The sequence below is a fragment of the Sphaeramia orbicularis genome, chromosome 12, assembly GCF_902148855.1.
Source record: "Sphaeramia orbicularis chromosome 12, fSphaOr1.1, whole genome shotgun sequence".
Taxonomy (NCBI): domain Eukaryota; kingdom Metazoa; phylum Chordata; class Actinopteri; order Kurtiformes; family Apogonidae; genus Sphaeramia; species Sphaeramia orbicularis.
Window position 1 is genome coordinate 26,385,428 of NC_043968.1, and position 22,717 is coordinate 26,408,144.

General features: G+C 40.1%; 3 protein-coding genes across 11 annotated transcripts in view; 1 reads left to right on the forward strand and 2 right to left on the reverse strand.

Annotated features, from left to right (window-relative positions):
- Positions 1-74: 74 nt before the first annotated feature.
- lyrm5a (LYR motif containing 5a) lies at positions 75-2,541 on the reverse strand. Of its 2 annotated transcripts, none has more exons than XM_030150653.1 (3): positions 2,447-2,541; positions 1,739-1,811; positions 75-1,652 (listed from the first exon to the last, which is right to left on the reverse strand). In XM_030150653.1, the coding sequence occupies exons 2-3, from the start codon at positions 1,781-1,783 to the stop codon at positions 1,440-1,442; spliced, it is 258 nt and encodes an 85-aa protein (XP_030006513.1). In that variant the 5' UTR covers positions 1,784-1,811; positions 2,447-2,541; the 3' UTR covers positions 75-1,439. The 2 variants fall into 2 exon arrangements, with proteins under 2 accessions (XP_030006513.1, XP_030006515.1); XM_030150655.1 differs by having other exon boundaries at positions 2,402-2,511.
- A 263-nt stretch (positions 2,542-2,804) lies between these two features.
- dnai7 (dynein axonemal intermediate chain 7) lies at positions 2,805-14,208 on the forward strand. The gene is made up of 15 exons (XM_030150165.1): positions 2,805-2,831; positions 7,202-7,286; positions 7,489-7,577; positions 7,674-7,778; positions 7,903-8,040; positions 8,324-8,458; positions 8,650-8,753; positions 9,845-10,232; positions 10,302-10,392; positions 10,798-10,955; positions 11,422-11,605; positions 12,355-12,569; positions 12,669-12,827; positions 13,230-13,343; positions 13,736-14,208. Exons 1-15 carry the CDS (start codon positions 2,829-2,831, stop codon positions 14,009-14,011), a joined length of 2,244 nt encoding a protein of 747 aa, XP_030006025.1. The 5' UTR covers positions 2,805-2,828; the 3' UTR covers positions 14,012-14,208.
- The window catches only part of lrmp (lymphoid-restricted membrane protein), a 34,508-nt gene continuing 25,879 nt past the window's right edge, over positions 14,089-22,717 (reverse strand). For 3 of the 8 annotated variants that reach the window (XM_030150156.1, XM_030150155.1, XM_030150154.1), the window contains exons 28-39: positions 22,544-22,598; positions 22,414-22,441; positions 21,746-21,886; positions 20,537-20,671; positions 20,276-20,423; positions 19,826-19,869; positions 19,660-19,728; positions 18,540-18,598; positions 18,181-18,279; positions 16,926-17,054; positions 15,292-15,446; positions 14,089-15,111 (exon numbers count right to left, since the gene is read on the reverse strand). In XM_030150156.1, coding sequence (XP_030006016.1) covers positions 14,969-15,111; positions 15,292-15,446; positions 16,926-17,054; positions 18,181-18,279; positions 18,540-18,598; positions 19,660-19,728; positions 19,826-19,869; positions 20,276-20,423; positions 20,537-20,671; positions 21,746-21,886; positions 22,414-22,441; positions 22,544-22,598 — 1,205 coding nt within the window. In that variant the 3' untranslated portion in view covers positions 14,089-14,968. Of the gene's footprint in view, positions 15,112-15,291; positions 15,447-16,049; positions 17,055-18,180; positions 18,280-18,539; positions 18,599-19,659; positions 19,729-19,825; positions 19,870-20,275; positions 20,424-20,536; positions 20,672-21,745; positions 21,887-22,413; positions 22,442-22,543; positions 22,599-22,717 lie in introns of those variants that run through there. The other 5 variants (XM_030150158.1, XM_030150157.1, XM_030150159.1 and 2 more) reach the window with 5 other exon arrangements.

Here is a 22,717-nt window from a genome sequence, read left to right on the forward strand (position 1 = left end):
TCACTGCTTGAACTACAGTGCTGTCCTTCAACAACTTAACATGTCAAGAATGAGGTTGAAAAAATTGTGTAAAATTGTGTAAAAAGTTGAATACTCCTTGAAAACAAAAATTTTCTTTTGACTTTATATTACAAAAAAAGGACGGTTTCCAGAATAAATATAACAAAGAGCTTACAGTAACAATGATTCATAGTTACGTACATTCATTCCTTATGAGAACTGACCATGCATTTTCAAAATTATACAGTCAAATAAGGAATATTAAATTTTACAGCTCTGACATTCAGTGTTCTACCAACACTTTTTGTAACCAGTGGATGTTTGTTTTGACTAAACCCTTTAACAAAAATGTGATTGAAAAACCAATGAAATGTTGATCCTGGCATGATTAAAAATCAACCAAAACCACAGACCAAAAACTGTACATGTTTAAATAATGTGAATTGATAACACAGATACAGAATTTGTAACTTAAAATGCTGAGAGAACAAGTTGTGATCCAGTGATACAGCTTCAGTGATACAAATCAGGTTATGTGGTAGCTACCACATAATTGTCACTTTGTGGCACTGTTTACAGATAGATCGTTCATTTCCATTTCAGGTAAGTCTTTATACGAAACAGCTGTTTGATAAAAATTGAAAGGTTATGATGGATTAGATATCACTGTTAGACTTGTTAGGTGCTGTTGTAAAGTGCATCTGCGATTAGAATAATGTGAAAAAGTAAAAAATGTATACAGCTGTCTTATACAAAGTTAGCTGAAAAAACTAATTTACTATGTAAGCATGTTCACTATAGTTCCAACCAAATCTGTGATTTATATTGTCTCAAAATATAATAATTGACAATTACTGTCAGCCTCTCCTGCCTTCCCGTCTCCCACATCATCTTCATCATCCAGTCACTACATGCTTTCAGACCTCCTAGTATGTATCATTTTGTTTCAAAGGGGAGCTCTCACTCATTGTCTCTTCATTGCCTTGCAGGTGTCCCCCGCTATTCCAACTCCACCGAGCACAAGACTCTAGACACCTCACTGGGGTATATTCAGTCGCCTTCCTGCAGAATGCTCTGCTATGCCCTCCTTCAGGCCATCTCCAGAGTCTGAGACTGATGTGTCTAAACCTTTACTTCAATAAATCAATCATTACACTTAATTTTGTAGTAGTGCTTTGTTTTGTTTTTTTTATTGGGATTGCTCCTAGAGGCAATATTTTCTGTGTAATCTTGCCAATTCAGCATTTCAGAAATGGGTGAGCCTGCTTACAGAGTAAACTAAAGCATCTGTGCTGCTTCCACTTTGTACAGGAAACTGACTCTTCAAACTTTACATTTTTAGATTTTTCACATTATTATTATATTCTAGATGCACCATACTCTTTGCCTACCAAGTATTTTGTATATGAAAGATATTGTGAAGCTGTGATATATGTCATTTATTTTTCCGGTTCGTAATACCTCTTTTTCATGGCTCGGTATTTCCTGAGAAAATAAAGAGCCTCCAGTTCTTTTATGACAAAGTCGCCCCGTGCCACCAGTTTCTTGATTTGTTCAGGGTCTGTTACATCTTTATTCTTCATGAAGGCTGACTTCAGGCGCTCTCTGAAATAAGCAGATCCCTTGGGGTACTCCCGGCCAAGATAAAGAAGCTGGGGCGGGAATAAAAACACAAAATATTTAAACAGTTTTGCAGGGAAGAGTATGGAACCAGCATGTCACCGACAACCTCACTTACATTTTTGTAAAGCCGAATAACCTCACCCCTTAAAGGGTTGGCCATATCAGCAGGAGGGTGGCACTTCAGATGTCTGAAACAATAAACAAGGCAAAGTGTTTGTTAAGTGAGATAAGGGGACGAAAACAATGAAAGAGCTGTGTGGTAAAGGAAACTGAATCTCTGGTGATCTGTGTACTGTTATGTTTTAAATAACACAATCAGCTACTGTTTTTCTATCAATAAATACATGTACTTGTAAGAGGTTGTCATCATGAACAACTTAATTTGTGAGGAAGGTCATAACTGTCAGGAAGGACCCTGTCAGATACTGTTCAACTTGTATTTTATATCAAAGTCCATCCACAAACAGGAGACTTATTTCCAACAGGGTGGATGTGACTGTCAGGAGCTGTTTGCTTTGCTGTAGCAGATATTTAGCAGCCAACTTCAGTATAAAAATAGATATTATTATTATTATTGCTCCACGTAACAGTCATGTGTTAGTTTACAAAGACATAAAAGCACACAACAAAAATAGGTCTGCACTGGGAAACAACACTGGTTTTATCAACAGAATTAGTTTCGGCTAAACAGCTAGCTTCCTGTTTCGCATTTAACTCAGACTAAATTAATTGAAAATGCCAATCACGCCCCCATTAACCAGTACATTCACTCTCACACATTCTATCTCCTTGGATGCATTTATTGGAGTGTCACAATACTGACAGTAATGTCTCCGTCCTTCGTGGAGTCGTCTGGTGGTTCACCTCCACAACCAGGGGACACTTCCGGTGGGGAGTCCGCGAGGACAGGAAACTCGAGCAGACTGTACAAAATAAAACACCACACAGCAGACCCGGTGAAAGCTGGTCTTTGAGGAATTTATTTAACCAAATTTAACCCATAACAGTTTTTTTCCCTCCTACCTTAAAATCAGGAATTTCTACGCTCAATCAAAGCAGTTTTGGCTTTTGAGCAGTTTTATTTTAAAAAATGAAAAAAAAAAAAAAAATAAAATAAAATAAAAACAGCCATGCGTGAGTTCCTGGACACGCATGCGCACGTGTTTCCATGGTTACCTTGATGCTGTCGTGTGTTGGGCTTCGCTATGGTGAGTTTTCACACAATTACTTTGATATAAGGAAACGTTATTACACAAGTCTGTGTAAAAATAGTAATAACTGTACGCTGGTTATTAGAGTAAAAACCTTGTTAGGTAAAACAAGCGGAGGTGTGTAGATCACCTGCTGTGTTTTATGCTGTACTGTGCCACACGACTTACTATCCTATTGCTAGTATTGATAATATTTGAAAGAGGATTTTATTGTTCTCCTCCTATGAAGACCCCCACTCAAAGGCAAGTATTTGGTGAAGCACTGTAATATTGTTAATGGTTCCTATATGGGCATTCAGTCTAGTAACTATCCTAAACTACAGACTTTACTAGTTTGGTAAACCAGCTTAGGGTGACCAAACGCCCTTTTTTGCCATGACATGTCTTCTTTACACGTCCTGTCCGGAGCGTCCGGGCGGTTTTTATAAATTAGCGAAAATGTCCGGTTTTCCTTGTTTTTCAGAGGAAACACTCTTTAAATGCGTTTGGACAAGCGCAAGAGCTATTTCGATGTCCGTCAACCTGCTGGACGAAAAGACTCTTTCCAGTGATACATGGGACACTAGGGCAGTGAAAGGCACTGATCCACACCAGCCTGTGGACATGGGGATGGATGGACCTAGGGGTGTTACACATGCAGCCTGCGGGCCAAAACCGGCCCACCAAAGGCTCCAATCTAGCCCACAGTATGAATTTACCAGTCCCTCCAGGATTTCGCGGGATTTTTTTTTTTTTTTTTGATCGTTGCGGCCTAAAATGCCTGATTTTGCGGCAGCTTTTCCAAAAAATTGCGGTGAAAGTTGCGATAATTTGAGGCTTCTTTTATTAAAGTCACAGGAACATGGGCATTTGCAAATTACCTAGAACAGTCTTTTTAGAGTTTTTAGCCTTAAAAAGCACCAGGAAGCAATGCTTTTAAACAAAACAGGCTTTTTTTCATTCATTCATTTATTTGTTTTGAGCAGCCAATGAGAGCGGAGTGTCACAGAACACCAGCCAATGAGAGCGTAGCGTCACAGAACGCCAGCCAATCAGAGCAGAGCATCACAGAACGTCAGCCAATAACAGCGCAGCGTCACAGAACGCCAGCCAATGAGAGTGTAGCGTCACAGAATGCCAGCCAGTGAGAGCGCAGCGTCATAGAACGTCAACCAATCAGAGCGCAGCGTCACAGAACGTCAGCCAATGAGAGCAAAGCGTCACAGAACACCAGCCAATGAGAGCGTAGCGTCACAGAACGCCAGCCAATGAGACCGCCGTGTCACAGAACATCAACCAATCAAGCGCACCGTCACAGAACATCAGCCAATGAGAGTGGAGCGTCACAGAACATCAACCAATCAGAGCGTAGCATCACAGAACATCAACAATGAGAGCGCAGCATCACATAACACCAGCCAATGAGAGCGCAGCGTCACAGAACATCAGCCAATCAGAGCGTAGCGTCACAGAACGCCAGCCAATCAGAGCAAAGCGTCACAGAACACCAGCCAATGAGAGCGTAGCGTCACAGAATGCCAGCCAATGAGAGCGCAGCGTCACAAAACGCCAGCCAATGAGAGCGCAGCGTCACAGAACGTCAACCAATCAGAGCGTAGCGTAACAGAACGTCAAGTGGTACCGGTCAGCAGATTCCAGGTCCTCTTTCCTAATGGAAACGCAAAAAGGCCGAGCCGAGTCGAGTCGAGTGTAGTCGAGCCGGTACCACGCAGTGGAAACGGGGCATTATATACACAAATGCAATGGAGAACAACATCACTTTCATTCAGATACATGCAGTATGTTATTTATCAGTCCCTCCAGGATTTCGCGGGATTTTTTTTTTTTTTATAATTATTGCGACCTTAAATGTCTGATTTTGCGGCAGCTTTTCCAAAAAAAATTGCGGTGAAAATTGCGATGATTTGAGGCTTCTTTTATTAAAAGTTACAGGAACATGGGCATTAGCAAATTACCTAGAACAGTCTTTTTTGAGTTTTTAGCCTTAAAAAGCACCAGGAAGCAATGATTTTAAACAAAACAGGCTTATTTTCATTCATTCATTTATTTGTTTTGAGCAGAAGAAAAATTTAAACATTCTTTGTGTACAAGGAACTAATATCAGAGCAAATACATTAAAAAAGATGATCAAGACAAAATAACAATTGCCATGTACACCAGTAATAACAAAATAAATTCAATCTGTACTGCTGAAAAAGGAGTGGGAAGAAGAAAACTGATTCAATCCCACCCCCATCTCACATTTATACAACACAACACATGACTTTTGCTTCCTTAATGATATAGTAGTATATTTAGGATTAGATGGGTTACACACACACACAGACAGGCACACAGGGCAGCCAAACTTGGGTTGCTTTCTATCTAACACATAAAAGTAAACATCAATATTAACACCAAGTTTAATGACTATTTTCGTGTGTGAGCTCATTTTTTAACTCCACACACAGACTTGCGCTAGCACTCCCTCACGCACACACACACATGCACACTCACACACAATACACAAAAAGGAAAGCATGCGTCCACAGGTTCTTTCTTCCTCTCTTCTTTGCCTTATAGAGTATATCTGCACTAACCTTGACCCTGTCAGCTCCTGCTGTTGTTCTGGATCCAACAGCCTCTGTCACTGGGACTTGTCTCGTCTGTCCTCTTCCAGTTTCAGCCGTTCTCCTGCATGTTTTGCGGCTGAAAAGTGTCTGTGGAGCGGCTTCTTTTGTTCGTGTTCCACCACAATATTGCAGGCAGTGCAGAACAGTATACTTCCGCTTTTGTGTAACACATCTGGAAACTGACTTGCACAAACTTTGGCAGTGATATTTGTCCGTAAATATGAGTGTTTTGAATCGCACATGTCTTCATCTTCTCAACCGTCAACAAGGAAGTGAACGTGATGACGTACATGTCACATAGACAAGGGTGGGCGAAAGGGGCAAAGGTGATTAGTCAAATTTGCTTAAAATTGCAGTGATTGGACGAAATCGCAGCGCCGTGCAGAATTTGCGGTGATTGGTTGAATTTGCGTTAATAGTTGCGATCGCAACATCGCAAATTCCTGGAGGGACTAATTTACAAAGTGCATCAATTATACTGAAGTTATTAAGAGTCCAACACGGTGGTGCAGTGGTTAGCACTGGTGCCTCACAGCAAAAAGGTCCTGGGTTGGATTCCAACACCAGTCGACGGGGGGTGGGACCTTTCTGTGTGGAGTTTGCATGTTCTCTCCGTGTCTGCGTGGGTTCTCTCCAGGTACTCCGGCTTCCTCCCACCATCCAAAGACATGCACTAATAGGTTAATTGGTTAATCTAAATTGCCCATAGGTGTGAATGTGAGAGTGATTGTTTGTCTCTATATGTTCAGCCCTGCGATGAACTGGTGACATGTCCAGGGTGTACCCCGCCTTCACCCCTATGCAGCTGGGATAGGCTCCAAGTGACCCCCGTTACCCTAGTGAGGATAAAGCAGGTTCAGAAAATGAATGAATGAATATTAAGAGTCCAAGGTGTCAAATTTGTTTTAGTTCAGGGGCCACATTCAGACCAATTGTGATCTCAAGTAAAATAATACAACCTTTAAATATGGACCCCAAATTTCTTTCTTGGTTTAACGTTGGGAAAAAAATTATATTATGGCTGTAGATAACGCAAAAAACCCATTAAATTATGAAATCATTTACATTAACAATCTATCCTTTAACAATAAAATGTGAATAACTTGAACAAATATGAACTGAAAAAATGGACACACGTACTTACACACAGCAGCTTTAATGACACTTCTACAGCTAGAATAATGAAATAATTCCAAGCAGCCTGTTTCACTGAGGTATTTTCTCTGGTTTTATAGGCGCCTGGTACAGAATACTATGGTACTTACATAATGTGTGATCAAGTATGTCAAGGTGGAGCTGAGTGTCCTGTATTTTGGACATCTAAATATGGTCACCCTAAGCCAGCTAGTTTACTGTTACATGTCAAGGCTTCCATCTTTTCTCGTTCTGGTCTTGCAGTTACCTTGTAGAAATACAATTTCACTGCTCCTTGTTGTAACTGTTTTCCTCTTACCAGCTCTTATGTGCTTTTTGTAATTTTCAGCCATTCTGTAACTCTGTCTCTACTTTCTCCTATGAATGATAGCCACCCAAGAAAGGAAGGGTATGAGCAGCAGCAGTCTACACTGATCTCATGGACGTAGCTTTGCTGTCAGGAATAGAGTAGCTACATCAAGCTTCTTCTACTTGTCATTAACACATAGGGATGTACTCTCATTGTGTGAACACCTTCTTACATGCCCATTTCCAACCTGAAGATGTACTAGTAAGCTGTCATTATTAAACACTGATTTACAATATTTTAATGCTTTTCAGTCATCAAAAAAGCAAGGTAGGCTAACCAAGGCTCAGAAGGCAAAGCTGCAGAAAGAAGAAGAGGAAAGGAGACTGCAAGAAGAGGGTGAGTGGTGTAGCCTAAGTGTAAATAATCTCAGGTTAAGTGAAATCAAGTATGAATAGAAATGGTGCACACAGTGACTCAGTGAGTAGAAGGTTCATCTGTTTGACAGTGATGTACAGATATTTTATTCCAAAGGCAAATCATGGGCCTCAGCATGCTGGGAATATGTATGTGTATATTACATGTGTTTTTTGGTTGACAGAGGAAGCCCGTCTCCAGGCAGAGAAAGAGGAACAGGAGAGGCAGGAAAGAGAAAGAAAGGAGCAGGAGTTGGAAAAGCTTGAGTTAAAGGTATGTTGTTGTTTTGTTTTTTTTACAGAATGTGTTCATGCCAGTCAATTGTCACACTGATACAGCTCCAGTTTCATTGGATGATTCTAATGATAGGATTTAGAGCGAAGAAAGGATGAGCTGAACGAACTCCGCCATCTATTGGAAGAGAACCATACTGCAGTCACCAATTGGAAAGCTGATGCTGCAGAGAAAGCCAAGGTGTGTGTTTTTGTTTTCTGTACATCAGTTAATAAAAGTGAAAATGGCACATTGATACTTTGCTTCAGAGTCCCCCTAACAGATCAACTTCAACTGATAATAACAGTATGTCCTATGTGTCCAGTGGGAGAGGTACATGCGTTGTGATGGGACACCAGACCCAGCAGTACAGCAGGAAATCAATACATATATAAGCTTATGGAGGGATGATCCACAGGTCAACATCACTCATGTGCTTGAACAGTGTAAAGTTGCTCTACAGGTCTGTATGTCGTGTAGATGTGCATCTGTCTTGGAAACAGTTGACTGTTCAAACCAGAACACAGATATTCAAGTTGTAATAAGATTTGAATACTTATATAAAAAAACAAACGTTTACTACCATAAGCTGCCAAAAGAAAATTAGATACATGTTTTAATCAGTTTAATTTTATTGCAGTCATTTGAAGTACAGTGGATTTTCAGTTTTTGATCAGTGCAAATAATAATATGATGATAAAAAAATTACTATAAAAGACAATTATTCACAAAATGGTCCTGTACAGTTAACTGATGAGCTTGAAGATCTTCACAGAGATGGTACAGATCTCATAGAGGGCCAGAAGTACCAGGAGGCTTTCATAGATCTGCAGGAGCTAATTCATTCTAAACACAACCTCGCCACTGAGGAAATTCTTAAGGTAAAGAAAAATAAACACTTGTAGCCTTGCACGTCGTAATGCAAAGGAGAATATACATAAATGCTTTTATTTTCATTATACATTGGTTGCTTTTGTATTGTTCTATTTGTTGAATTTTGCCAAATATCTGGCAGCAGATGTATATGTACACCATTTTCTCATGTTTCTTTGGATTTTGTCTCTTGTTTCAGGAAGCCAGTGCAAATATTGACATTGAAACAGGCAACATGCAAACTGTGGTCAAAGATGAGAATGTTACACTCTGCCTCTGGGCCAACATCAAGAAGAATCCAAGGTAACTGAGTGAAATATATTTCTATAAAATTAGTTTTTGACTAGTTCTACATTATTTTCAGTGTAATTTCCCTATGAACTCAGGTTTTTCTTACCAGACCATATCCTGGCCTGCTTTGCAAAGCAAGAGATTGTAAGCTATTAGCAGATCTAAATCAGCGATTGTGCTTCCCCACTGAGATCGCGGTAACAAACCTCAGGCCTGACCTTGTCCTTTGGTCTTCCACTCTTCGCACCGCCTTCTTAGTGAAGCTGACAGTGCCTTGGGTGGACTCAGTGGAGGAGGCCTATGAACGAAAGAGCCTCAAGTACTCAGAGCTGGCAGCTGATGCAGAGCAGTGCAGGTGGAAAGTCAGGATCTACCCAGTAGAGGTTGGGTGTAGAATAAGGTTGCCAACTGTCCCTTGAAAAAAGGAATCGTCCCGTATTTAGAAACAAAAGTATGCATCCCCTATTGAGCTGAAAAGGGACACACTTTTTCACACTCACAAAAAAGACAAAATAAATTCACCACCCCGGGAGGGGTGAAGGCAACTGGGTCAGCCAGCCCTGCCAACGAGGTGTCCCTTATTTTTTTTTCAGGGAGTTGACAGTTCTAGTGTAGAGGGTTTGTTGGACACACAATCAGGTTGTTGAAGGACCTAGGAGTGCAAGGACAGGCCTTGCAGGAGATTGTTAAATCCCTCTCCAATGCTGTGAAGGAGTCTATTCGATGGCTCTGAATGAAGAGAAAGGATAGTGTCTGGGCCTATAAGCAGCAACAGTAGCAGAGCAAGGGGGGATCACGAGCTGAGGGGGGCACACCTGGGACACTAGGGGTTGCCGATAAACCCTCTGGAGGTGTTGTGGGTTAATCATCGAAACACTTGTAAAGGAGGGTGCCCACCTGATGACCCCCAGTGAAGCCAGTGATTCTCTTCACTGGTTTCGCTCTCTCTTATTTCCAGTTCACAGTATAAGCCACCACCACCACCTTAGGAAATGTGGATTCAGGGATTGTACCATCTAGTCCTTTTTTAGCTTACAGGTCACTGCATGACTGATTCAGATAACATCTAACTTGTTTTTTGTTTTTCAAACTGGCTCATCCAGGTTTAAAGGGTTTACCTTTGAGGAGGTCAGCCTGGGCTTTGAGCTCCCCAAGCAGCTGGCAGTGAAAGACATAGCTATTCGGATCCTCCACACACACTATGATCACCTGTCCTCACTGGCCAGGATGGCTCACCTGAAAATACAGACACCCAGCCACAGGTGTCTGTTTGATCATGATTTTAGTACTGCTACTACTGGATTCTGCAGTCATTTAATTGTCAGTTTTCATGGTTGTGGCAACAGGTCATTTGCAGGAGGTGATGATTTCCTAGTAGACCTTGAGGAGACAAAAGGAGAAGAGGAGGAAGAGGTGACGGAAAATGAAACTGTGCAGCAAATAAAAGCGGATGAAGAAGAAAAGTCTGTCCAAGAGTCTGAAGGGGGGAAGGTAAGGTTATTCAGCTGGATTCATACATTATTATTATTATTGGTTTTAATCTTTGTGTGTGTCTTGTAGAGTACAGCCAGCCTTCAGTCAAGGACAAATAGCACCGTGCCTGTAGAAGGTCAGCAAAGCCAGATACCGACGCAGATGGAGACACTATGTGGTAAGACAGGAAGCCTGAAATATTCTGATAATCCACATGCAAACAGAAAGAGAGCCTCACTACACTGGGTTAAAACATGCTGTCACTCAAACTGGTTTGTACACCATACATACCTGGACTAAAACAAGAAACAAACTATGAACTGAGACATTTTTTAAGTGTTGTTTGCATTCCAGAGCAAATCCAGCATGAACAGAAGCAAAATACTCAACTGAGACAGTAAACGCACAGTGAATGATCATCAGTCTTCAGTTTGCTGTATATGGTTAATCGATTACAAATTGTGCTTTTAGAAAATTCTCTCGCCAAAGAATACCATCCAAAATCAAAGACAGATAAAAAGCTAATCAGCAGGAAAGGCCTTAGAGTTTAGCTCCTATGAATGATTTTGTCTTTTATATTTAGCTGAAGGGGAGTTGACTTCTCCGGCCGTACTATCGACAGACCACAGAGAGAGAGTGGTGGACTTGATGCAGTACACGCCTCTCGGTGGAGTCTTCTTCTATGATGTTTTCCACCTGCCGCCACAGGCTCACAAGGTCAATGGTTGGGTAATCAGACAGGTGAGAAGAAGAACACTGGTTCTCTGCATGTTTTACACCAGGTTCAGCAGTCGTGGAAAAAAATTATTAGACCATCAAAAGTTATCAAAAACAATGGTTATGCAATCAAGTACTAACTCCTGTGTGTATCATGTGACTAAAACAGACAGAAAAGAAAACATGGAATGCCTAAAAGCACTGTTTTTGGCAGTACAATGCCATAGATATTGCTGTAAGAACTTCAGTGATTTTGGTTATTATAGAGAAAACATGGAAAAGGGATAGATATCGGCTCTGAAATTAAACTATTATGAGCTATTTTTGTTGTTACATTGATATTTGTCCAAGCAAATGTACCTCTAGTTGTACCAGACATTAAAATGAACAAGGAATTGAAGAAAACAAGGGGTGGTCTAATATTTTTTCCACAACTGTACATACATACATTAACCTCACCCAATACCCTCCCTTGACTGTGTTTTTACAGATTTTGGACACAGGGTTACAGATATTTCCTTACCCAAATGAGCAGTCTCAGATTCCTGGATCAGTCTCTAGTAAATTAGATGACAGTGACGTCCTCAGCTGTTCCTCAGTCAGGGTGTCTGTGATGCTGCCTGACTCTGTCGTGTTCGTGGAAACCCCAAAAGTGGCCTGTTGGGATGGTGCAGGTAGGTCAGACCAAATCTGCAATTTAAGGAAAAACAGAGGGACCGCTACTTTAATTACTTATTGTAAAATTAAATTCACGTGTCCCTTCCAGGCATTTAAAAAAAATAATTCTAAACCTCCCTTCCTATGTTTGTACTTGTCATATAAAAAAGTATTTTATATTTCATTTATTTGAGTCTAACTACATTTTAAAGTTTCATTGTGTTATCAGTTGTCTTTATGATGTTTTTTTTTTTTTTTGTAAACAAACCCCTACAGGATTTCTAAAGTATAAATAAAAATTTTGTAAATAGGATGAAGATTTTTATTGTAGAAACTACTGACAATATTTCTTTCAAATTCCAAATTAAAGAAGTCATTTAGGTATTTATTTTAACAAAATGACAGCTGAATTATAAAAAGGTGGTGTTTTCAGACCTTCAGAAAAAAAGTGGTGGAAAAACCCATCAGTCACAGCTTTCATTCATCTTGACATGTTCTTTGTGCCACTCCTCACACAAAAATGTCTTCAGCTCTGTTTTTGTTTGATGGATTGTACCCATCCATCTTCCACTTGATCACATTTCATGACCTATGACCATTCGTTGGTTGTACTTTCAGGTCTGGGAATTTGGAGTGGTTTCTTCCAGAGCTATTTAGTATCAATACTCATACTAATATATCCATCGTAAAAACATTTGAAGTTAAAGATGATATTGAAAATCTAAGTGTCTAACATTCTGGGAATTATAACTGATTACTTATCCAGGGAAGCAGTGGAGGATGGAGGGCATCACTGACATCTCTTACAGGGAGGAAGAGTCCAGAATCTCCTTCAAGATGGACTCTTTCCAAACCTTTGTTCTAGTACAGGACATTTACGCCAATTTTCCCTTCCTGAGCTGGGAGCTCAGACCACTGGGCCAAGATTCAGCTCTGTTCACCGTAAAGGGAGCCCTCATTGACCTGAGCATCACCATCCAGGTCAGACACAGGGAAGTGAGGGACTGTGCGTCGTGTCATTGGATGCACTCTGGTTATTAGATTGTGTGTGTGTTTTTTTTCCATCTGTTTGACTCATAGAGTAACCAGTGTATGTTGCAGTCGGACCAGGCCAAAGGTCTTTCTCACCTTACAGGGAAGTGGATGAGTGGCCCCGCCTTGCAGAGAGCCATGCTGAACACAGGGATCAACATATTTGTGAATGAGTTCACTGAAAAATATGTCAAAACCTACAGCAAGGTCAGCATCTCCTAATTGGATCAAAAGCAAAAATGTTACGCTGGACTCATTTGGTGCATGAGTGCAGTATTGCAGTATTGTTGGCTTATGCTCACAGGTTATCAAACCATGTCAAATAAAAAGAAAACAGAAAATAAAATGATTTCCATTTCCATTCAACGCATCAACTTAAAGACTACATTGTTTAGATTGTAACCCTGCAGTATCACATTGATAGGCACGGTTCCTCTTTATACCCCAACAGCCATGTTAATGGTTCTGTGCAAAAATAAAACCTCAAATTCAGAATATGGACTTCTACTTTTGAGTGACCTTCACCACCAAGTCATTTACATTTTGGTCCATTTCAGTTCACACTTTCCAGTTTTACAAAATGTGCTGTGTGGTTTCTGTACTCTTTAGGATCCACTCACAGAGCATTCTGCCTACGAACAGATGGCTCTTTTCGCCTCTGCCTGTGCTTTCTCATGGAGCAAGTGGAATGCCAAATGTGGACCACAGCATCTGGTCATGCAGGTATTTTTTCTCATTATTAAACATTGCAGCCTTCTCAATATTTTCCCCCTTTCCTCTCAATGTGGTAAAAACTAAAATTTTTAACAGAGGGGGGTGCATACAAGCCCCCCTCCACCCCACCGCCAGCCACACATAGAAATTAATATCAACCACTTCCTCATAGACGACAATTAGTTTTTTTATGCAATGACAAGAGAAGCCGGAAGTTGTGCTACCTGAGTGCACCAGCAGTTTTGACAATTGTTCTGATACATGTAACAGAAAGCAAGGGTGGAGAGAATGAGGAAGAGGGAAGAAAGAATCTCCTCAGGGGGGAGTGCTTTGTGACAGATGAAAACAGCAGTAGCTTCACAGATTCTTCTTCCTTCTCGTGCTGTACTCTCCTCTGCCAGGTGTGTGAGCACCTTAGCCCCACTCCTGTTCCCAAAGACCTGTGGACTCTCTACCTGCTGGGGGCTGAGAGGAGTCAGAAGCTGGAGATAATAGAGAGCAGTGATGCTTTCTGTCCAGACCACTGTCCTGGCAGCGAGTTTCACTCTACCTTCATCCACATGCTTCAGGACAACATGAGCACTGAAGGCATTGTAAGAACCAGAGAGTCTAATTATCTGTTTGTCGACACAGTCCAGAGTCTACTCTGCTCTACCAGACCACTGATGTATTCGTAAACCTTTCGTTCTCTTAACCAAAAAAGCATTTTAACCAATAAACTTCCAAATGTACTTTTGGATGCACCACACGCTTGTGTTGTAGAACTGGCTACTTTATTTGTGCAAAGTTTCACGCATCATCTTTGGAACATACAAAAGTGTATGAAGTTGAAACGGTGACAACCACAGCAAGAGCTCAATGAGGAAAATAATAAAAAAAAAAAAAAAACCTTTGGTGTTAAGACTGGAACAATATAGAATTATAATTTAACAAAAATAAACATTCACATCTCTCCACTCAAAACTAATACATGTATATAAATTTTAAAAACATTTAAAATGAATGCTTTATTACCAGTGTTTAAAGACTTAAAAATTATAAAAAATTTTTGTAACCGACAAGGAAATGACAGGAAAATTCCAATATAAATTATGACAGTCCTATGTGTCCAAAGTTCATGAAATGTGTTTAAAAAAGCCGTGTTGGCACAATCTGAGCCATTGTCCATGATGTTTGTCAATGGAAAACTGCCCACTGCCGTCCATTATGTGAACTGTAGAATCAGTGCAATCGTTCTGATGAAGTTGTGACATGATTGGTCAAATATGTGTCAAAGCTCTGGTAATGCATGAAACTTGGTTTTTATAGACCACACAAGGTCTGAGAAGTTACCAGCAGCACACTCAACTGTAAAACATAATATCTGTGGTCACCCTTAATTGCTTCCTTTCTTAAACACATACAAACGCATACATACAAACTAACTAATTTAGCAAACGTGATGTGATGCATAAAATCCTCCACAGGGTTACCGATCCCCTGAGGCCAGGCCTGTGCTGTAAATGAGTCTGTTAAGTAATCAGGCACCAGTAAATGTCTGTACAGCCCCTGTTCAAGAGTGGTGCACTGCTGTCTTCAACACCTCCTCCAGCACAAACAAAGGGCTGATGGGCAGTAGCACTATTCAGTCCAGGTCAGACCGGGGGTTGTCCATTGTGCCGGAGCCCTGTGTAGGGCCACAGCAGCTGCTGGATGGTCATCCAGGAGTCCCCAGTCCCAACAGGTGCAGCATCTACTGCAGGTTGCATCACCAGGCTGGCCAGAAGTGCCAAGAGACCTGCAGGAGGTGAACTAGCATTACTTCCACTGCAAACAATGGAACTGAAAAATTAAAATTCAGGAATTGATTTGTGTTAAAGAATATCTTCAGGTTATTGGCTCAGCCATTAAAATAATGAACTGCATCCCTGCAATACAAAGAGAGTATGACATAAAGGCAAGACCCAACTTTACATACCTGCTAGTAACACCAGCATTGCCAACCAAAGCCAGAGCCCTCTGCCACTCCTGGCCACTGCTGCAGCCGCCGCTGCCCTCGAGGAGGTCAGGCCATGGGACAGAGACTGGGCCACTCCTGGGTTTGTAGTTGTAGGGCTGGAAGAGGGGCTTGGACTACATGGGGGGTAATAAATGAAAATATAGTGTCAGCAAAGTATGGATTTAAATTGAAGCAGAGAGATGGATAGATGCCAAGAAGTGAGAATGGCACTAGATTAGCAAGAGTTCATAAGATACCAAAAATGACACTCAAGTATATCATAAACTCTCATGGAAAATCAGAGCATCCTTGTAAAAACAGTGTCATTTGTGGTAACTTACTCAATGGCAGGCAGTGAATTAGCTACAGCTTGCTGCAATCTAGAGCTTGCCTCAATGACAAGCGCTTTACACATCTCAAATATTGTGAAAGATACAAAACCCTTTATAGCATCTTCATTGGCATTATCAAAAAGCTGTCAGCAGCACAGTAAAGAGCAGACGGCATGGATGTGGATTTGAATGGTCACTGGTATGGTCAGCCAAAGGCAGCAGACAATTTTGGCCTGGAGTGCGACTTCAAATCACTATAGTAATTATGATAGTCAGGTCAAGGTTGTAAGTGGCCTTTGAACGGCATTCCTACAGATGAAACAGGCCTTTTGCATGCATTTATTGGTTTTTGGATAAACATACAATCCACAAGCACTTTCCAAATTGGATTCTCCTCTCACTTACAGCATTACAAAGAGCTCATCCTGACTCCTGAGTGAAGTGGAAGGAAGGAAGGAAGGAAGGAGGAAAGGACAGTTCAGAAGAACACATGAACTGAAAGTACCAAAGTACAGAACCAGTATGCAGACAAAAATGTTAAGGTGACTTCACATGTTAGTATGACACATGATTTATCACAGCTTTGTTAGATGCTTTGCACAGTGCACAACTGAACTTGAGATCCATGCATTGAACACAAATCATTACATTTTAATATTATTAGTCTCATACACTGATCTCAAGCACATAAACAGCTGAAGGAAGACTTTCTTGATTTGTCTTGAGTAAAATAGTTCCGTTAAAGACAACACACCCCTGAGTGAAGAGGAAGCTAGTCCAGCTCTGAACAAAATAAGAGTTTCATCATTTAGGTCGTTCCATATGCTGACCCAGACAATAAAAATAGAAATTCTGACAAAAGTACTTTTTAAATGTATTATTTGCTATTCAGCATGACCAAAAAGGCACATACTGTATGAAGCTCATGAAATCGTATTTCCATGCATCTAAACTTCCAACAAGAGAATAGGTCAACTCAAGCAATTTCATTGCAATTACTATGAGCAGTCATAGTCACCATAGCTCTATAGAGACCATAGCTGAAAACAACTGACGTTAAATGGTAAACATTACAGTAGTGGCTAGGTTTTCCTGTACTGATGTCTGAGGGTCTGCCATGTGAATAAAAAATAAGAAAAAATATGCCAGAAAACATGGACAGCTATTGGAACATCAGCATAGCTAAATGATGAACTCTTCCACAATGCAGCAAGATTCTTAGCTTTGCTGGCAGAAAGTGATGCTGCAGTAGACTAGTGGTGTTTATTTGTTTGGACTAACGTCTTGTTGGGCAGAATGAGGGAGGTGAGTTTATTGCCCAGTTCACTGAGACTGGACCTCCTCCTCTCTGCCACCGGTTCCTCCTTCTGCTCGTCCTCCGGCTGGCAGTCGGTGCTGTTGCTGGATGTCCTGTGGGCATGCGTGGGTCAGGCATCCACAAACACACTCTTCATTTGCACAATCAGATTCAAGCATGGTGGTGTTACCACACAAATTCTGTATGTTCACATGCATACAAGCACGTCTCATGCATGTGCAGCCAAACCAAGCAGGCAGATGCCGACATGTACACCACTGAAGTATCTGCTGTTACAGTCACCTGTTATAGACAAAGGTGGGCGTTTCTGAGAGATCCCTGATAAAACAATGTTGAAAATTATTGTCTGCAACAAAGCAAGGCATGCCCTGCAATGCACAATGCAAATGCCAATATAATACCATGAACCCACACAGCAATTTCACCTTTCAGATATTTGGACATATTAAAAATGCATGATAGTACCATCAGTTTTGACTTTTATGGTCAAAAACGACTACATTTTCCTCTCATTATCCAAACATTTGAAAGCTATATGGTGCCAAACAAAATATCTGCATCTCTTCCCTATGTTTTACAAAGGCAAAAATGAAAATTAATAAAAAAAAAAAAAAAAAAAAAAAAAAAATGGATTTAAGCTCCTGGTAAATACTTTCCAAAGCAAACATGGACCAGATGCATAAAAGATGGATGCCATGTGAATTATCATCATCACTCTGCTGTTATCCTTTGGGACCAGTTAGAACAGAAAACACAAGTTTGTGCCAGCTGTCTAAGTGTCTACACTCAGTCAGTATAGTTCCAGATATCAAGCTAGATTATTTATCTATTTATTTGTAAAGAGGTTTTTAATTTTGTAGTTTTTGTTAGTGCTGTATTATGTAACACACGATGTAGGATCTACATTTGCAAAACAGTTGGATTCTGCTGGACACTGATCTTCATTTTAATGGTGACAAATACAAATTAAAACAAACAAAAGGAAATCCCAACATTAAGTATCTTAACAAGGTTATCGATCACCATGTGGTTCCAAAACAGCTTCAATGATTTGGAGATCATCTCAACTGTAATTTTTACCCAAAAACATCGAAGTATTCTCCAGTGAATATCTAGGACAGCACCTGAAAGCTGCCACCTTTATGCATCTGGGTCCACTGCTAAAAGACTTCATGTGACACAGCTAGCAGAGTATCCTTCCCTTTGGCATTTTCTTACCCCTTCATCATGAGAGAAGGCTCTTCAGTGTCAACCCAGGCAGCAGAGCTAACAAAGCGTTTAAGTGGGGGCCGAGCCATGTTCTTTCCTGCCACATTCCTGAAAACCACCATTATCACATAAGGGCATAACAACAGCAACCCTTATGTACAGCAAGACTCAGCCGTTCAGAAAACAACACATCAACCACAGCCCACAGGTTTACTCACATCAGTGACATGACCAAAGGTATCTGAACACAGCTCTTGGTTTTATTTTAACCACATCCTCACCTTCACAACCTGACACAATAGCACTCACATATTGAGGTTTGGGTATAAGGATATATATATATATTGGGAGCTTTATCCAACACCTACCATGGAGATCGCCTGGTCAGTCTGTCACTTTCAGTCTCTGAACCGTCTTGTGCTTTGGCCTGTGTGGAGAAAGAGTGAGAGTTAAATAATCTCTCCATCACAATGTCTTTGTAAAACACATTTTGGTTTCAATTTGGATGTTTTTATGATCTCACAGGTAGTATCTCTTGTTCTACAATACACAGCATATTATGCATAAGTATGTACTCTGTAAAATAGTGTGATCACTGTGCTGCTATGCTAATATGCTATGGATCAATTATTCTTTGAAGGGGTCATATTTTGTTAAACCCATTTGTATTAGTCTTTGGTTCATTTATTTGTGTATTTGGGGACCATAATAGTTCATAAAGTTTGAATTTAAACCCTACAACTTGTTTTAATTCCTGCTTAATTTGTTACGTCTATAACTAGTTACGTCACGACATTTGCACATGTAACGTCAAAACTTCCGATGAACATTTCTCAGAGTATGCCATAACTGTTTATCAGCAGCAGAGGTTGTAGTCCATACTGAAAATATGTCCAAACTTGGAGCCGATTACCTAAAATGTTCAGTTGTTGGTTGAATGGGAAAGAGCAGCACAGCCAACAACCTGGAGGGGGTGGGGTGTGAAGGGGTTTAAGTGCATTTAAAAGGCCAGCGCTCAAAATGACCTTTCTGGTGTCATTACTCAGAAATAGGGTTGAAGATGGACCTGTAGAGTTTAATTAATGAAGAATTCAGACCCAAGCAGAGCATTTACAGTTTATGTAGACAACAGGGAATGTTTTAAAATGTATAATTCCATTAAAAAAAAAACCAAAAAGCAAAATATCACTCCTTTAAAGCTGCAGTGCTTGATGGGTTTTGGTGCTAAACAAAGTGCTGTCAGGTCAGTAACTTTATGTTCAGTCTTTTGTTTTGGACAAAGAGAAGAGAACTGCAGAAGGAAGGCATGCACTTCCAAATTATTGCGTTTTCCCCCTGATTTCAGTCCTGCAAGCTTTAAATGTTCCCGCAACCAGGGCAACATACACCATCACTAGTTATTCCTTCAGTCAAGCTTTGGTCAAAGTATTACTGATGGTATTTAAGGTCCTCTCCTAATCATCCAATCAGAAACAGTGTCACCCTTACCATGTCGAAGTGCATATTTCCTCCTCCTGTGCGAGGGATTGCCGCTATGCTGACCCGTCGGGTTGATGACTTTTAAACAGAAACGTAAACACATCACTTCATTAAAACATGAATATTATAAACGTTATTCAATCGTGAGACCATATGTAGCCTGGCTGCAGCTGACCTTGTAGTATTGTGACGATGACGGTTTCTTGCCACGAAAATCATCTGGGAAAATGCATTGATTAGTCACTTTTGATATATATGGTTTAAGTGACCAAATTCTATTTATATACAAAATATTCAAACATACACAGACATATACAAAAAAAAAAAACATGTATACAAATGGCAGTCTTATTGAACTGTAATGGATAAAAACTGGACTGACTTCATTATTGTAGTGCATATTTTTGTTTAAATATGAATATAGGAGGACCTACCCTGGTTAATTTTAATGTCTCTTTTTTATTATAATTGTAAACCTGGATAACTGACATTTATTACAGCACTCTTTAAAGTAAAACTACTACATATCAGTGCAAAATAACATCCGCATAAACCTATAATAACTCACAGTACACACTTAATTGTATTTAAAAGCACTATATGCATGATGTGCAACACAACCAACCTCTTTCAGTCTGCGATCCAAAAGACCGTTCGTTCTGCATAAGCGTCTCTCGCAGTTCCAGCAGCTCTGCATGCTCCTTAGTGTACATACGCCTCAAGTTCTCCACATGCTGAATCATCACCTCCACTGCTTTACCTATACGACTCTCCTGACATTCACAGATACGAGACTCAAGTGAATTCATCCGCATCTGAATCATCTTAATCTCAAGAAGTGAAAATACAGTTCACTTCATACTCTGTACATGTACCCGAAACTGACCTGATGAATCGCTCCTAACATCTCAGAGCGACTGGACACTCTGGTCATGGACTGGATGAGGATATCCAGGTTCTTCTGGAGCCTCTGGATGATCTCCATGGACTGGTTATCATCTTCACACAGAGGAGTCAGAGCCTGAGAAGGACCAGAGAAAAGAGAACATGAATGATTGCATCTGATAGGAGAACCATTTTCCTGAAAACTTTCTCTCCAAGTCTCACGCCAGTTTAATCACATATATAATTTGAATAAGACATATTATACAGATTTTAGAACAGGTTGTATACTGAATTATCTCTCACTCCTTCCACAAACATCCGCATGGACGTTCACACTCATATTGTGGTACAGAAACCAGTGAAAACTATAAAGCCATCCACCACATATCAGTGATTAATAGGTGTTGATGCACACTGTTGCCCATAAAAAGTTGGAATCATTTTGTTTTCAGACACATTGCTCTTTTATTCCTATTTATACACATCAGTAATCACCTTTGAGTCCCAGTTACACTTTATTTATCATGAATAAATCAACTGTCACAATCGAGTGTATGAGGTTGTTTCATAAATTTGTATGATTAATTTTATGCTCATTTAAGGATAGTGTGATGAGAGGCAGACACTAAGACGAGTTAGTGTACTTTTTAACATAAACTGTTTATAACATTTATTTGTTTCACAGACATAAATGAGGAATTTAAAAAAAAACAAATAGAAATTATCCTTGGTATTAGAATCTACTCTTGCCAATAATTTCATAATGTGTGCCTCAGATTCATTCGTCTCTCATCTACTCTATACAGAAGTGTAAGGTGATGCGCAGCATAAACATGCAAAATGCCAAGTGAGGTCATACCCCTCCCCACAGAAAATAAAGTAACAACTTGGAAACATATCTATAGAATAAAAACAATGTGAAATCCTGTAAACCTCTTTAGATAGTTCACTCATTAAAAGTTAAATATTTGCGAATGATGACAGAGGAAACTTAACTGATTTAAAGGGTACCAGTACGAGTCATGCTTATGACATTAATTATGCTTTGTGCATTACTTATAAGCGAGAGAGGTGCAAATTCAGTAAAAAAAAAAAAAAACAGCACGAATGCACCATACTGGACCTTTTTATTACGTGAATTAGATGTGATGGCAGAACCTATGGGGAGCAGCCAAAGGTTAAATAAACAGGAAATGTTTGAAGCACTAACCTGCAATAAGCCCTGGCAGCTGGACACCTCCCTTCGTACATTCTCTTCGGCCAGGTCTCGAGACCTTTCCTCCAGGCGGAGCCTCTTTTCCAGAGTGAACATGTCACACTTGAAACCCAGTGCCAGACGCTGAAACTCTGCCTGAAATAAGAGGTGTAGGTACAGATGAGGAGGGACAGCACTTATTCCCGAACAAATAAATGTGGAATTTTATCCTGCCAAATGGAGACATGAAGACTTTAAAATATTTCCTTGTTTGACAAAGACAAAAGTGTAAAAGAAACAACAGATGGTTTATAAAACTTCTGCACTTCCCTGTAGACAACTTTAGATTTGAGGAAATTATGATCACTTTCTATTATCAGAATGATCCACTAAGGCAAGTTTAACCAATTAGTCCTGTATGACTCAAAAAATTTCGGTAGACGTTTTTATATGACTGGAAAAGGCAGCACTAACTTAATATCCAAAATGATAAAACTTGCATACTGACGAATGAAGAAAATAACAGATGATTGATGACAGAGACACCAATAATTAGACAGATTTGTATATGATCTAAAAATACATTTGGGTAGATATAAAACAAACAGACAAAGACTGCCGCTGTTGCACTGACCTCGGAGCTGTGTTTGGTAATGACTAACCTACTCTAATAGTAAACATACCTCAATCTCCTTGTCATTGGGTGATACGCTGCAAAGGCAGAGGCAACAATTAGAGCCTGATTCAAGCCTGTGCATTGTATAATTACAGGTATAAATATGCAATTGTGTCACTGATAATTTGCCGTTTTACCTGTTCCTGTCCTCTCTGTAGGTGTCACCAGTGTCAGAGATCAGTAATGTCTCAGCTACAGAAAGAAATGACAGGCATGTGAATCACAGTATAATCATTACCTGCCTGAAAATGATGGAATAAGCATTCAAGCCCTTATTTAACTGTTAAAAGAGTAAACGTTCAGCCATTTAC